We start from the raw sequence: 16914 nt of genomic DNA on the forward strand, positions 1-16914 counted from the left end.
GCTTGGAATTTCTCGTTTTCTTGAACAATTTTGCTTGCCTTAGACTTGTCCAACTTGTTTTTCATTTTCTTCCCTTTGCCTTTGCGAGTCGAACCTTCTTTCGGATACGTTTCAAATTCACAAGGCCTTCCATGATGTCACGAATGGTGTGACACTCATCTTCATCACTGGACTCATGATCTGATTCAAACAAAGTCAAATTGAACTCTACTTTTCGTTTGGCAGTTTTCATTCTTGCATAGGCAGCTTGATCATCTGGAATAAATAATTCATTCTCAACAACTTCCCATTCATCGTCTTCAAATTCATCATTGTGCTCACACAATGGGTTTTCAATAATGTGCCACTTTTCTTGTTCGTCTTCATCGAGTAAAATAACTTTGGTCATATTAGTCATGGCATTACCAAAGAGTTTGTTATAGAGCTGTTGCAGTTTTTTGGCATTTTCTTTACCATACTTCTTTTCCAATTCCAGACGTGCTTGTCGTTCCTTTTTCCTGTCTTTCTTTCTTCTCACATAAATGTCATAAATCAACATGCCCAACACAATAACAATGGAGGTCACAATGACAATACTGGCAATCCATTCACAGAAACTTCGAAGAGAACTGTTTCCTAACCAAACATTGTTGTCCACTAAAAACAATAATCCAAAGAATAACACCAACTCGGTGCACACCAATGACACCCATTCAAGCAAGTTGTGGAATTTGGTCTTGAAAGGTACATATTGTGAATGCAATAAAAATGCCACAAATACTGTGATCAATGCAAATGTCACTGTTTGTAACGGCAATAAAAAGGTATTGAAAATTGAGAGCAACAACTTTCTACACGTGATTATAATTTCCCAATAGAATAATCTCTTTTTAAATCTCATTTGTATATATTTAAATCTCAAATCAAAATCTTTCACTCTCTCCAACAAGACTGGATTCTTTGCTTTCCATTTCATCTTCTTCAACTCTTGTTTCGACAAGTCAGGATTATGAATTAATAAATCTCTTCGAATTTGAAGTTTCAACTGTTTCTTGTAAATATAGAGACCCAAAAAGAAGACCAACGCTCCCAAACCAAATATTAAAAAGTATAAAATTGATAATGGTAACATGGCATACCATTGTGGATCTCCAATATTAATATCTGGACTTGCAACAAGTGCACACGTATGGTCAGGTTGTGAAATACAATAGAAAATGTCACTTGCTTGTGAAATTATAAAAGCAAAAGTAAAACTGAGAAATGCAGTAAATCCATTGATCAGTTGGTTAAAGAAAATTTTCATCTGACGAGGTGTCATCTTTTCTTTACACATCCACACCAAGAGATTTCTCAACCATACGTATAAGTTTTTGATCCAAATCTTCCAATCATAGACTTGCTCTTTGATTAGTCGAATTATCTTTTGTTTCATTGTTTCATGTTTTTCTTTTTCTTTTTGCATTAAAAATTCAGCTTCGTTCAAATCGTCATGATATCGATAAGGTTCCCAATATTCGTATTTCACTAAATGTCCATATCGATTCACAATGGCATTTCGAATCACTCCCAAAATAAATAACACGATAAATAATATTAAAATATAAAATGGGAACAGTGTGACAATGTACCATTTCGTGACGTGACTCATCTCAGCAAAGATACATTTAGGATTAATAAAATCAGAGTTGAAAATAGTTGCTGAACTTGCTGTAAAAGAATATTCCATAGCTACGGGCCATTTGATTTGATATTTTGTGAACATGGCAACAACTTGGAAGAATGAAAGAGCAATAGAAATAGAGGCCAAGTGAGCCACCTTAATACTACTAATTAATAAGAAGGCCAAAACAACGACAATCATCACGAGACCAAATCCTAATAATCTCCAAATAGCATCTGATCCACATTTGGAACAAAAACCATTAAATTTGTAATAACCAATATCACAAGCTCCACATTTTCCAGAAATGTAACCAGCGGTACAATTGTTGATGGAATATCCACCACAAGCTTCTGCTGGAACACAACTATATACAGTAAAATTATCATGTGTTCCAATCCAATAACCATATTTTGGTAAGGGATGTTTAGATCCTGGATTGCAAATCATACTAGTAGGATCACAAGGTAGACAATAATCTGACAAGTCCGATTTAGGTTTTGGATTCAAATAGTAACCAGATTTACAAATACAGAGCTCTAGAGAATTTGCACTTTCTGCAAGTGTGAAAGAATTCACAGGACATTGAATGCATTCAGTTGCTCGATAACTTGTGGAATATGAACTTTGAGCACATTTGATGCAATCATTACTTCCATTATTGGGTTTGTAAAATCCTGGCTTACATTCCAAACATGGTTCTCTAAAAGATGGACTTCCATAACCGGCAGGACAAGCCACAAATTCAAACATGGACTTGGCTGCAGCAGAAAGTGTGGAAGGATTATAAATTTCACCATTCAAAGAGTACCAATCTCTTCGATTATAACTAATTGAAATGGATGTGAAACCTTTTTCACGTTTTGGAGATTTACAAGTAATACTGGTGCTTGATTCCACACTACAGGGCTCACTAGTAAGGAAGGAACCAAACATGGCTCGTACGTCTTGAACATTTTTGAGGGAAAGATCAATTCCTTCGACAGCAAGTGTCACTAGAATGTTTTCATAGGTCCAACTTTGTTTTGGGCTCACACTCAAAATTTTGAGTTTTTCATGAGTGTACATGTAATAAGTGTTACTGAGCTCTTGTTTGGAAGTATAGAGCTGAACGGTGAATCGTGTGAAATTTGCAATTTGTGCTGAAACTTGACAGGAAAATTCATAAATGACACTACTTGGGATTTTTGGAACTCGTACAATTGTAGAATCTGGTAAATTGAATTGACATCCGACAGCTGCAGCTAAATTTTCACCTGTAATGACAACTGTAGTAGGAAGATTTCTTTCAATAATGGAAGGATAAACACTGACAAGACGTGGCTCATCGTACTTGTTTTTCAAAATTACTGAAGTAGAATAAACATCAATGTCATTAAAAGTAATTCCAAATGAAACTGTAAATGGGAATCCAAGCAATGAATATTGTGATAATGTTTCATTGAGAGCAGGGAATAAGATGTACATTTCCGTACCACTACATTCAAATACTGAGCTACCTGTCAAACTTGTTTTGGCATAAATGGAATCCAAGCTCATGGAAATTGAAGAAATACTTGACGAACTGGTAATTTGGAATTTCAATGAAGAAGATGCATAGCATGGAAGATCATTATCAAATGAAATGTACAAATTATTTGGAACAATGGTTAAAATTTGTCCGTCCAATGCAAAATCAGGAGTTGCATTTCGAATTCGTTTGATAGAAAGAGCACTTGTGTAATTCATGGTTTGAACATTTGTAAAAGTCATTCCAGAGTCAATGGATAGCATGAGATTATAAACTCCAGAAGGCAACGCATTGGATGCTAATGTTGGAGCGAGGTCAATACTCGAAGGTCCAACAGCAATGACAGAAAGAGGTGCTTGTGTCTCTCCTTGTAAAATACTTCTCATGACATTTTTCACAACCATTTTCGCAAAGACTTGATTCTTATCGAAACCAAGTGAAAATGTTCCTTGAATTGAAATTTTGGAGGTGAAAGAGAAGACGAGAGATGGATACAAACCACGATAGAGTGGTGGATCGACAATATTGTACATTAAATTTCCAAAACCTCTCAATTCTTCAAAAGTGTCTCTACGATAAAGAATGACATGATAAGAACCTGCAATCGTTGGAAGAGTCAAACAAAAGTATTGATTGGAGTAGATGGAACATGGTGTGGTCGAGTATTCAACTCCATTCAATCTTAATTTCAGTCCTAGTTGTGAAGAAAGTGTCGATTCAGGAACTCCACTCAGAGTTATATTCACAAACTGTCCAGCAATACCTTGTTTGGGATAAACAGAAACAACACTTGAATAAAAATTAATAAAATCTCCCTTACTGATGAAAGAATATCCATTATCTATGGAAATTGCAAGAGAGAGCTTGAATGAGAGTGAACGCGTTGGATGTGAAATTTGTTTCGTTGAAAATGTAATTTGATTGGAAATGTCACTAAATGTTGCATCATAAATCACACTCATCATATCGTCAAACAATTTAACTTTTGGTTGAACATTTCTTGGAGCGTTTGATAAAGTAATAGACACGATTGTTGGTGTTAATATTTCGACCAGTTGAGGACTCACTTGATAAATAGATAAGGAAGAAACTGTACTCATTTCAATAGTGGAAGAATGAGTGTAAAAGGATTGGAATGAATCAAAACTAATATCTACGAGAATGAAACCATTCGAATTGATGACAATGCTTGGCATTGGACAACTGATAGATTTTTCTGAATTTTTGTAGCATGTCCAAATGTCATTGGTCACTAATTGAGGATTGGAGATGGTTCTATAACGCACAGCAGGTTTAAATCTATAATCTACTTTTGAATCAAATGTGAATGTCATTCGATCACCAGCTGTGTATACCTTTTGTAGATCAATAAATGATGGTGAAATATAACTCACCAATGGTTGCCTTAATATTGAAAGTTGAGGATTTAGTGTCATGGATGGCATGTTGTCAATCAATACCACAACTGGTAACTGGAGTGATTTCAAATAGCCGAGATCCATCTTTGGTGTCATGCAACGAATCATATTAGTCACACTATTGGAGCATGAAGAAAATGGAATTAAATTATTTTGATAAAGGAATGACATGGAATAGGAATAGGAACTCCAAGTCTGATTGGTTGGGTAATCAATTGAGAATGGAAGTGAAATGTTAGTTCCTCCCAATGGAGAACCAATAGTGTTACTACTAGATAATGACAATCCTGTTTGTAATATTGTAATGGATTTAGCAAGAGTAATGGAGTTTGAATTATACTCGAGTTGAATGTTGTACTTTCCAGGTGTTCCTGTGATTTGTTGAAGTGAACACTCTACACTCATGGAAGAAATTGGATTAATGGCCACACTGAAAGAACTAGCTCCATTCCACACTTTGCATGTAATTGGAGAAAAATTTGAATCAATGGAATATTTCGAAAAGCTGACAATGGCCTTACTGAATCCACTTCCTCTGGTCACAATATCCGAAATTGTGAGAGCATAGGGTGAAATTTTGTCAACTTGTACAAAATCATAAACCACGAGTGAAGTAATGCTAATTTGTGAAACTCGGCTAGGATTAGAGGCTGGCATGTCCGTATTGATGACATCAAGCAACATTGTTTTCCTTACTGGAATTGATGGTTCAGCAATGTAATTTGATGGAGAGCTTGATGAATAATTTTCCTTGGAAACAATAAAAGGTGCAACAAATGATAAAATTCCACCACCTACAGAGCTACCCAAATCTAAATATCCACTGTCCTTGTTAATTTTAACATTGTAGTTCAAGTTGGAGGCAGATGTATCAAAGTTAAGTTGGAAGGATTTGCCATTGAAATTTGATGTTGAAATGTCAGCTGAATTCCAATTTGAAATGACAATGGGAGCACTGACATAGGTTAATTTCTTCTTATTTGTGATCAAAATGTATGACTTGGAGAAATCATCGAACACGCCCAAACTTATATCAACACTTCCTTTGGATCCAATTGAATTGGTAATTTGTTGAGTGAATGGACAATTGACGGTTCCTTGTGTAATTTGGTTCAATAAAACTGCTTGCTGTAAATTAGATCCAAAATAAGCCAAACACACTACTTTTCCAGTTTCAAGAATTTGAATATCAGGAATGGACACTTGAATGGTTGGAAGTGTCAGAGAGTTGGCACTGAGAGTGGTGACAAATGGATTAATAAAATAGATCGATTGTACTGTCTGGAAATAAATGTTAAATGGTGTTGATGTCAATTTGTACGGAATGGTTCGAAGTCTACTCATGACATAGACGTCAAATGCTGTTTTGGTATTTCCATGAAGAGATCGACATTGAATATTACTTCCAGAAACAATGGCCTCAGAAGCTGCAAGCGCAGACGCTACATCTGAAGCACAAACAAAAAGTAGATCAGTCGTCACGAAAGGATTTCCATTCAATACTACTGCAACATCCACAGGACTTGTCAAAGAAACAAATGGTGTGACATTGAGAGGCACATAATTTTTCTCAAAATAGATTGAAATCAAAGAGCTCAATGTCTCCACATAACCATCTTTTGAATAAATAATTTTCACTGAATTGCTTCCAATGGATGTACTTGTCACGTTGCATTTTAACTTGTCTACTCCATTCACATTATTACTGATTTGAGCTTTTGTGATTTGACCTCCCATGTCACAATATAAATTTTGCTTGACAGCATCTGTTGGCGTCAGTGATCTGTAATTGACATCTAATAACAGTTCATTCATCACATTGATCAGTAAAATATCACTTTGTGAAGAGGACAATTGGACATCAAAAGGTTGCAACACTTGGAACAAACCGCCATTAGATACAATATTAATAAGCACAGGATAACCATCCACGAGATGATTTGTTGAAGCAGAAATGATATAATTAGCTGCCTTTCCAAAATACGAAGATACCTTAATCTCTGATGTACTTTGAACTTGTGAAAATCCAAGAGTGGTTTCAATCTTGGTGTTAAATCCATCAAAGAACTCGAGTACAAAACTCGTGTTAGTATACAAGGTCAATGGAGCTGAGAATGTAGTAGTCACTTCGGATGATTTTCCTTCCAACACAAATGGAGGAAACACACTCGTGACATTTACCTGCATGTATGGAATATATGAAACAGTCATTCGATTATTATTCACTTTCACTGGATATGGATAAAATGTTTTGTACGAATTTGGATTGGTTAGTAAATTAGGTGTCATGCATGAATATTTCTGATCGCTCACCAATGAACATGTAAATACTGCAGAATCATCTCCAATAACGTATGCATTGATTGTGGGAGTGTTTGCAAAATCTGCTAACAATGAAATGGTATCTCCACCAATAAGACCATACGAAGGTGTGAAAAACGATCCTCCAATCACACTAACTGCAACCGGAGCATTGGTAATTCGACTGGATGGCTTGAAATTCAAAATAATTCCAATCGATAGCTTGTAAAGTCCAGAAATTGTTTCTGTCAATGAACAATTAAAGATTCCTTCTTTGATGATTAGGGCTGCCACTTCTCGTGTCGATCCAGTACTATTCTCCCAAATGCAAACATAGGAAGTTGGAACTCCAAAAGATGCTGTAGTGTTAAACGAAGTCATCACTGTGAGAGAAAATGGTCTTCCAGTTTGGACTAGACTCTGAGATACGGATTGAATCGATACAAGTGGAATGGTGGTAATCCATTGATCCGTATTGTTAGAAAGTGAAAATTCAAAAACTTTTGAAAGTGTTGCAAATGTTTCGTAATATCCAACCGTGAGTGTTAAAAGTCCATAAGTTTTTGAAGTTGTCGCAAAAGCACAAGTATACTTATTCATGCCCATGGATGTCAAAGTTCCATACACGGACCCAACTACAGTATTTCCCAAAACACAAACAGCTAAGCCACTAGTAATCAATTCTGTTGGAATGGTTTGGGAATGTGTAATATTCAAGCTGAAGGAAGATCCAACAGTTAAGATTGTATCATTTGACACAATTTTAGTGGTTCCTGTCGTTAGAGAGTAAATGGATGGACTGAATGTTGAAAACTGTAATGGTTGGTTGTCCATTGTAAAACTATTCACAGAGAAATAAACTCCAAGATTGACAATACCACTCACTGCCTTATTGAGGATGGTACTATTCACATGACAAACAAGAATTCCATTTTGCAAAAAAGTGGCACTCCATCGAATGTTTGGATTTGCTTGGTCGTATTGTGCAAAACAATCCCATTGTATACTAAGTGTTGGGTCATAGGAAGTCTGAACTTGAATGTAAAAGGGAGAAATGGAGTTTGAAATAAAAGCTTTAGGATAGGTCTTTTGAATGGTTTGAATTTTGTAGGAAATGACCTTTTGACTCATCGTAGTAAGAATAGTATTGTAATTGGTACCATCAATAGGAATTGTAGATTTCATGGTTGGAGTGAATGATTGAACTGAAGTAGTGATTGGAAGCAAATTCGATGTCACATTACAGAGAATTTGTTTGGATGGAGTTTTTTGACAAGGAACTGTCACAGAGAGAGCAGGTGAGTACAATTCGACTTGATAGTTATTGGTAAAATAGGATCCAGTATCAATCATTGGAGTGGAATTACTGTAGCTGAAAAATAGTGGTGAATTTTCGGCAATGTTCAAATAATTGGGTGAAAATTTGGTTGTTGTGAATGAAATGAGGAAATTATTTCTTGTTGTCTGAACCATGATGTTATCATTGCTGACTTTTTCTCTAGAGACATTGAGGTAAACATTAAGAGTTGAGGGAGAGGAAACTCCAAATGCTGTTGAGATGACATCACATCGAAACACGTCACTTGTCAAAATGGTGACAGGATACTCATTGGTTCCAACAATGCACTTGTACTCAAAATTCGTGTTAATCTTACCATCTGCAATCACTTTCAACAGAATGCTGTTCAGAGTTTGTGTAATGGAATAATCAATAACATAGGGAAATGATTCTGAAATTCTCAAATACTTGTTCACAAAGTAGTAATTGGTAGACACCAATAATTCGCTCTTCTCTGAATCTGAATAAATAAATTCAATTTTTGGAACAATATTTGCAGGGAAATACTCGTTAGAAAATGAAACGGTATTAGGATTGTACATGAAAATCACTGAACAATCTGAAAGAATTATCGCAGGAAAAATAGCCACAGATTTTGATCCTTCATAATTATTCAATTGTATGGAAAGGTTGGAGCAGTTGAATTTTGCCTTATTGAGCTTAAAGTTTTGAAGTGTAAAATTCTGTGCCTGATTCTCTGAATATAAAAATCGACTCGTGTGAAGTGGATGAATTGTAATCGAATTACCTGCAATAGGTATACTGAAAGAGTTGGATACTGGAATAATACCTTGTCCATTATCAGCTGCTATTGTAAGAGATGTGTAATAAATTCCATTACTATCAAAACTTGGGCTTGAGAGTGTATAGTCGATGTTGCATCTCACTGCATTTCCTGTTACTGTTCCTTGAAAATTATTTCCATCAACTTGACAATAGTAATTTTGTTGTTTCAAGTCTTTGTTGACAGTAAACAAAACTTTCAAAGTAGCAGTGACCTTTCCAAGATTCCATTGAAGCACGGCAGGTACTGTAGAGGAAATATCTTGCTTATTGAGATAAATATAAGGTGCTGTGAACAGTGAAACATATTGGGACATATACAAATTGTGTTTCACTGAAATGGACAGTGAGGTACTTGTTGTGGCGTTCTCATGTGGTACGGCAACGTTGCACTCAATGTTTGATCCAGAGAGAACAGCATTGGAAATTGTGTTGTTACTCGAAATGCATACATAGCTGTATTGCGGACCCGTATAAGGAGTGCTTGTGGAAAATCTAAATTTGACAATTGACAGGTCACTGGTCACAAACACTGGTTCGCTGGTAATTGTTTGAACGCTCACAATATCCATGGTAAGCGATGTTCCCACTGCATAATTTGAGTTGACAGCACTTTGAGATTTTCCAATATAGACCACTGAGACTGAATACCTATCGACAACTGTCAATAATGTCGACGCACAAGTCACAATGGAACTTGTCGAATTGGTCTGAATTCCAATCACTCCCACATTGGTCGTTGCACCTAAATTTCCTTTCAGTACACAATTATAATCTGAGGTCACACTGGTAAGGGGTCCTTGAACAAGTATGACAAATGAGACAGGACGGCCTCCCGATGCACTTTCAATAATACTGCTTGGGTATGAATAGGAAGTCATGGTATTTTGATTTAAAAGTAAAAAACTCAAGCTGTAATCCATGTATTGGACTCGTGTGGATCCAAACGTGTTGGAAAGATAAGTGGCAGGTGACATGGTTAAACTGTAATAAGCATTCCCCTCATATAAATTAATGGTCTCTAAAGTACGAGTGAGTGCAACAGATCCTGAGCTACTGAAGAGATAAATATTTGAGTTGATCGGAAGTGGAACGTTATAGGAAATATAAATTTTTGGATCTCCAGATATGATGACATTTGACTTGTAAGCTGTCAGAGCAAAGTTTTTCACAACAACTGTTTGAGGAAGTTGAGCAATCACGTAACCATTATCTGGCGTGTAAATGTCTCTGTACCTAACAGTTAATGTTCCATTTGTTTGTCCATTTGGTATTGTTAAAGGACACTCAATGTTAAATTCAAAATTCCACCAGGGTCTATCTTGCTGGCTTAAAATAGTTGCTGCTGCAAAAGTTGTGACTTGTGAGTTAAATGTTAAATAGCAATATAAATTCCTCTTAAAAGTATCCATTGCAATGTTTCCGACCGATGGTACATCTTTCATTGTGACTTGAATTTTTGGATTTTGTGGAGGCACTAAAACAAAGTATTGATCTGGTTGTGGATTTGTAGCTATTAAGGCTTCAGATGCCTTGGGAACGGTTCCTAAACATGTCTCTTCAGTTTTGTAATTCAAGCAGCTACATGTCGTTTCGTCATCAGTGGTCCAAGAGAATTTACAAGAGCATCTTTGATCTGTGCATGTTCCTCTGGAGTGGCAAACCTTTGTGTCATTGGATGGAATTCCAATGCAATAGCTGTATTGGCAATCATCTCCAAGGTAACCTGTTTGACAATTACAGACATTTAAGCCAACACAGGTACCTTTTCCAGAACAAGCGTTTGGATCTGCAGCAAATTTTCCGTTACACTTGTTGGTGAGACATCGATTATTTTCCGAATAGTATCCAGTATTGCATTTGCATATATTATCTACTGGTTGTTTTTCATTGCCCACATTCACTGTACAAACTCCATTTTGACATCCTTGTCCGTCATTGCATGTAAAATTTTCACAATTAGGTCCACTAAATTTAAAAGTATAGGTACATGCACACGTGTCAATGCCAACACAATCACCTCTTCCTAAACATACGGATGAGTTATAGGAAGGAATTCCAGCACATGTCACGTATTGACATTTATCACCAACGTAACCAGGTTTACAGGTTTCACATTGGGTTCCATTGGAAGTTGCAGAGCACGAGCATTTGTTGAATGACATACACGATCCTCTTCCATTACAAACATTTGGATCATTGCTAGACTTTCCAAAACAAAAAATTCCTGGCTCAGCGAGAATTGAAATCTCTGTAGGGCTTAATACTCTCTCGAAGATTGCAAGTTCGTCTAAATATCCTCTGAATCGGTTATTTGAGGCAAAGGTAATATTCTTTTGAATGGTAAACACTCTTTGGTGTGCGATCGTTAAATATCCTTTTGGCTGAATAGAAACGTTTTTCTTATAATTTGTGGCAAATTGTGTTAACGTTCCGTTCAAATAGAGTTTTAGCACACCCGTAGATGAGCTCCAGGTGACCAAAACGTGATGCCATGAATTTGTATTCAAATTCACAGTGGTGTCAAAAACTGTGGCTGCATTGAGTGCAGAACGAAAGGCAAAAGAACCATTGACAGAGAGCTTTAGACTTCGATAATCATCAATCAAAAATCCAAAGCTAAGATCATCGGTTTGATAAGCTAATGGAGTTCCCTTTTCCAAATGATCACCCTATTTGATGTCAATTAAAATATTAAGGTGCATGATTCGACAAGTCAAAAAGGGAAATATAAATTTCTACAAACCTCATTGGTTGATTTCATCCAAAAAGATACAGTGACCTCATCTTTGGGGAATGCAAAGTCCTTAATTTCTATCCTTTCATCAATTTTTACACTGGAAGGATCAAAATACATGGATTTTCCCATAACTCCTGGAGCGAATAATGGGTTTGTGATGGTACTACTAATAACATTAGAATAATAATCAGCATACGTGTCTTCTCCTCTCATCCACAAAATACAATCTCCATTGGTGCTGTTTGCACTGGATGGCTGTTGTGGTTCTGCTTGTGTTAAATTACTCATTTGTAAATTACATTTTGGTCCATAATAACCTGAAAAACAGCGACATCCAGTATTGGAGGTGATACAAACACCATTTCCACTACATTCATCATTGGCAGTACAAGTACTACCAAATAAGAACGATAATTCTTGAACAAGTCCTGTTGATGTGTCAATTACCTTTGGAACACCTGCTGGTTTAAAACCAACTCCAATATATGAATAATTTCCAGAATAATTTGTTAATAATGAAAATGCTGGATTTGAAGGTAACATTTCAGGTGGAGGATTATTCAAGGTTGCACCATATCCAACCACACTATCATAATATCCATTAATCATTGAACAATTTGATAAAAATACAGAACCTAGCATGAGTGACAGACCATTCACACTAGGGTTTGCCATAATTTTTCCACATGCTCCTCCATAAAAATGATTATCTGTGTCCGAAGGAGTAACCACAAAGTTTTGAGCTAGCAGCAAATCTTTCACATGTAAAAATTGCCAAACCAAAGAATTATATGAATTGAAAAACAAATTATCTGCTTTGATAAAAGTAATAGGTTCAGAAAGATAGATGGACATGTTTGAGTTTGGATTGTACAGGAAGGCTGGTTTTCCAGAAATGAACGTAGGCGAGCCACTTGTCAATTTTAAATTGAAGCTCGGATAGTGAGAATTCCCATTCTCAACAAGGGTACATGTCGCTTCCTGAGGATACATCGGAGGAGGAATGAAGGTTGGTGATAGACCCAGCACATTCTTTTCGTATCGGTCTGTATGAAGATAAGATATTGGCAGGTGGACGGAAAATAACAAGAAATTGTGTGAAATTGAGAGAATTTGAAAATACATACATTTAGTGGCAGCTTCAGCACATGTGAGTGGTGTTCGTGTTTCAAAAACATATGCGTTTACTCCAAAATTACTGATTCCAATGAATAATGTTATAATTTGTATCCAAACAATCATCATCATCACGAGCGACGTGATGCCATCAGAAGTGACAGATGGCATCTCGATTGAAATTTTCCTATTCACCATTTTTATGCTGGCAATACTGTGTCGTTAGTGTATCAACGTCGAATGATGATATATTGATGTTGATACAGAGTATTGATGAAAATCCGAATCAGTAAATAAAGACTTTCAACAATCCGACGGAGTGTGAGTTCACAGTGTTTTTTTAATGATGAAAACTGATGTTCAGGTCATTCCAAATAAAACATAGAGACCTCGATATTCCTCTTTTCGACAAGAATTCATCTTTAATACTTTTCCTCAATAACTTTAGAGAAACATTCCACCATGAAGATGGAGTCATTCACATCAGAAATTTCACAGAGCAACCAACGTTGTGAAACCGCCAAAACCGATTCCCCCGCCATTCAAATTTTGAAATTAAAAAAATATTATCCATATGGACAAGGTGCTCTTGGGTGGATTGGGAGGAAAATCAAAATCATTGAGTTGTTGTTGGTTGGTTCATCATCCGCATGAAAAGTAAGTGGTGAACATATTTTGAAAATATCAAATTTCCATTGATGATGATTATTCTTGAAATATATTACTTCCGAAAAGTGTGTTGATAACTACCGATGATAAGAGTCAACTCATTGCTATTTATCATAACGAACACGCCGATGATGTAGAAGAGAAGAAAGAAATTTCATCGTGCAAGCAAAAAGAACCTACTTGTGCTGCCTTTTCTTTAGACGGTTATCATTTGTTTGTTGGTTCAAAAGATAATGATGTGAGGAGTTATAAATACCCATCTTTTGAATTTGAAGGTGTTATTACACGCTCAGACCATGTTATTACCAGTGTGAGCGTCAACAAGAATAATTTAATTAGTATTAGTAGCATGTCTGAAAGCAGCTCTGTTCAAATTGTCGATGTGAGTGCTGTTGAAAGGCCAAAAACAGTACTTAAAATACCAGTTACTGGTGGAGTTCTTTGCTCCAAGATCAATTCTGACAGCAACATTGTTGCATTCATAACAAGTGACAGAGATTTGAAAATTATTAACGTTGACAATGAACAAGAATTATTCCACAGCAAACAACAAATATCCAAAGAGATTACAACATTCTGGAATAATCAGCAAGGAACCACAGATTTCTGTCCTATAGTCATTGCATGGAGTTTGTGTGGAGACGTGCTGTTCAGCCCAAATGCCACCATTATTGAAAAAGATTCCAAGTTATGGAAAAGGAATGCTATTACGAAAGGAGAAATCTCGAACGACATCTACATCACATCCTTCTCTCCAAACTCTGTACATGTTGCACTAATTGATCTCGACAAGAACATTAATTTATTCGAATATCAAGCTTTTTCTTCCAAGAAGCCAAAACCTTACCAAACAATTTCTCTTAAATCTGTAGTAACATCAATTGACTGGTCCAACAATTGTAACAAATTCTTTGTGGCAACCAAGGATGGAAGTATTCACATGATTAGCCACTTTATCAATGAAAAGAAACACAAGTCTACCTACAAGGTTGTAGACAACGAACAATATATTAAGAAACTTCAAGATATTGACACGGATGATGTACTATCATTAATTGGTGGTGACGACAGCACTGAGCAAAAGAAAGTCAAAAAATTGGCTGAAGAAATCATTGACGATGATGAAATAGATGAATTGATGAAGGATCAAGAGGAGCATTTAGTTGAAGAAGAAGAAATCGAGCCTCTTGAAGTTGTTCATAGTCAAGAACAACCAACAGGTCTCAAAGAACATGATTTCGGTGTTGATGCATCCTCATTTAACACTGCTCCTATCACTAAAAAGCATGCTGCCATTCAACCTACTTCATCTCCTTTTGAAAAAGTTGAAAAAGAGTATAAGAGATACTTGGCCATTACTCAACATGTTGGTTTAATCACTGCTTCAACCAACATGACTCCAGAAAGTGCTCCTTATTACAATATTCATATCAAATTTAATCTTGCTGGATACTCTGAAGAGAAGTTTAACGATCAACATAAACCTCACGTGGCTGCTTTGAACGAAAATGGGATTGTATTTGGATCCAATGCGAACGATCTCATTCACAATACAGTCATTCAATTCAGAAAATTAAGAGTGACACACCAAGATAAAGGTTGGAAAGTTAATTTACCATCAGACGAGAAGATTGTGCTGGTCGCCTTGGGCTCATCCTTTGTAGCAGCAGGTATAGAAAAAGAAACCAAGACTGGTCAGACCCGTTGCTCTTTGGTCAGAGTTTATTCAAGAGAGCAAATGAATCTTGGTAATATTGCAGTTGGTGGAAATTTAGTTTCTCTTTGTGCTTCTGAAAACAATCTGGTCATTATTTATCAACAAGGAACAGGTCTCTACATGGACTGGTATGACATTTCAGTGTTCAGCTGTCTCAAATCACATAGAGCATTACCATGCAATGAGCTTCTTTGGGCTGGTTTTGGCACAGATACCAAAGATTTACTTTATGTCTTTGATAGCACTCAAGTTTTATATCTACTTAATCCAGATACTGATTCTTTCTCTGCTTGGTGTGACTTGAAGAAAAACAATGACAACTCTACACACTTTATTAGCATTATTAGTGACGCTAGTATTTACTCAATATTATGTGGTAATCATAGATCTACACCTAGTGCAGGTCATGATATGACCTCATTCAAGCTAAATGCTACCAACATTGAGGATGTATTTATTGGATCCACAATTGAGTTGGAGAAGGGTCATGACAAACCAATTCGACTTTCTTATGCTCGTTATGTCACTAGGAATGTCCATTTCAATCATGCATTCAGAAAAGGAACAGCCACAAAAGAAGACATTGTTGAGGTAGATCGATTAGTTATTGCCTTGATTACAAGATGCATAGAATTGAAAGAATTCACAGCTGCTCTAAACTTTGCCAAATTATTGAGAATGAAATCCAGCTTGAATATTGTCGCCAACTTTGCCGACTCACAAAAGGATTCAAAGCTTGCATCCACACTGAGAAGTCTCGAAATTTCTGCAAAAGATGTTAGAAATCCAAAATGGCCCTTCCCATCATTTGAAGGAGTCGCTTCTTCCACACCAAGCATTGCTAGCTCTTCACATGAAATATTCATGACTCGAGAGCAAGTCACAGAATTGATCAAACAAATGTTGTCTTCACACAATGGAGGTATCATTAATGGACATGCTGAATCTCGTTCATCTCATCCAACTGAAAAACCAGATCTTGAGACATTGAAATTATTTTCTTCCTCACAAGAAACCAGTTCTGTTGCCTCACTCTCACCAGTGTCAGCAAAGAGTGACAACAAATTTGAAGGAGAAGCAGAATTTGTTTTTGAGAGTCAAGCTTCAAACAAGACGATTCCTCAGATGTTTTCTCCCAAGAGACCTAGAAAGAAGAGTGTCGATGCCAGTGTGAAAAAGAAGCTTTCAAATAGCTCGAATAGCCAACCAAAGAGTCCTGGAGTGAATCCATTCCAATCTTTTAATACTAAGAATGCTACAAATAATCATGACAAGCCATCAACATCCACTCCTTCTACTACATCTTCAGGAGATCTTCTTTCTAGAATTTCTGAATTGGGAGGCGCCATTGAGAGTCAAGAGGATGCCAAGAAGCGAAAACGAGAAGCAGAAAAGAAGAAGGAGGAACAAGCTGAAGAACAGCCAAACAGCAAAAAGAAAAAGCAACCAGCCACTCAACAACCCTCTGTGTTGGAATTTGTGAAAAAGAATGTAGCCATTCCGAAGATAAGCTCTTCAGAATTAAGCTCAGCCACCAAGCAAGCCTTATTGCAAAAAGTGTCCCAAGATGAAGAGGAGGATGATTTGGATGTATCTGGCATCTTGAATTAAACTTGGTATTTATTCACAAACTCTTTATCACGAAAATCTAGAGATTCCAAAGTCTGTCTTGTCAATAA

General features: G+C 36.4%; 2 protein-coding genes across 2 annotated transcripts; one reads left to right on the plus strand and one right to left on the minus strand.

The window, feature by feature from the left end:
• Positions 1-61: 61 nt before the first annotated feature.
• C9374_002243 (uncharacterized protein) lies at positions 62-13047 on the minus strand (the record flags this gene model as incomplete). The annotated part of the gene is made up of 2 exons (XM_044691640.1): positions 62-11665; positions 11740-13047. The coding sequence occupies 2 exons, from the start codon at positions 13045-13047 to the stop codon at positions 62-64; spliced, it is 12912 nt and encodes a 4303-aa protein (XP_044550491.1).
• Positions 13048-13423: 376 nt separating this feature from the next.
• C9374_002244 (uncharacterized protein) lies at positions 13424-16846 on the plus strand (the record flags this gene model as incomplete). The annotated part of the gene is made up of 2 exons (XM_044691641.1): positions 13424-13506; positions 13585-16846. 2 exons carry the CDS (start codon positions 13424-13426, stop codon positions 16844-16846), a joined length of 3345 nt encoding a protein of 1114 aa, XP_044550492.1.
• Positions 16847-16914: the final 68 nt, after the last annotated feature.

The sequence above is a fragment of the Naegleria lovaniensis genome (genome assembly GCF_003324165.1).
Source record: "Naegleria lovaniensis strain ATCC 30569 chromosome Unknown tig015, whole genome shotgun sequence".
NCBI classification, from domain to species: domain Eukaryota; phylum Heterolobosea; class Eutetramitea; order Acrasida; family Naegleriidae; genus Naegleria; species Naegleria lovaniensis.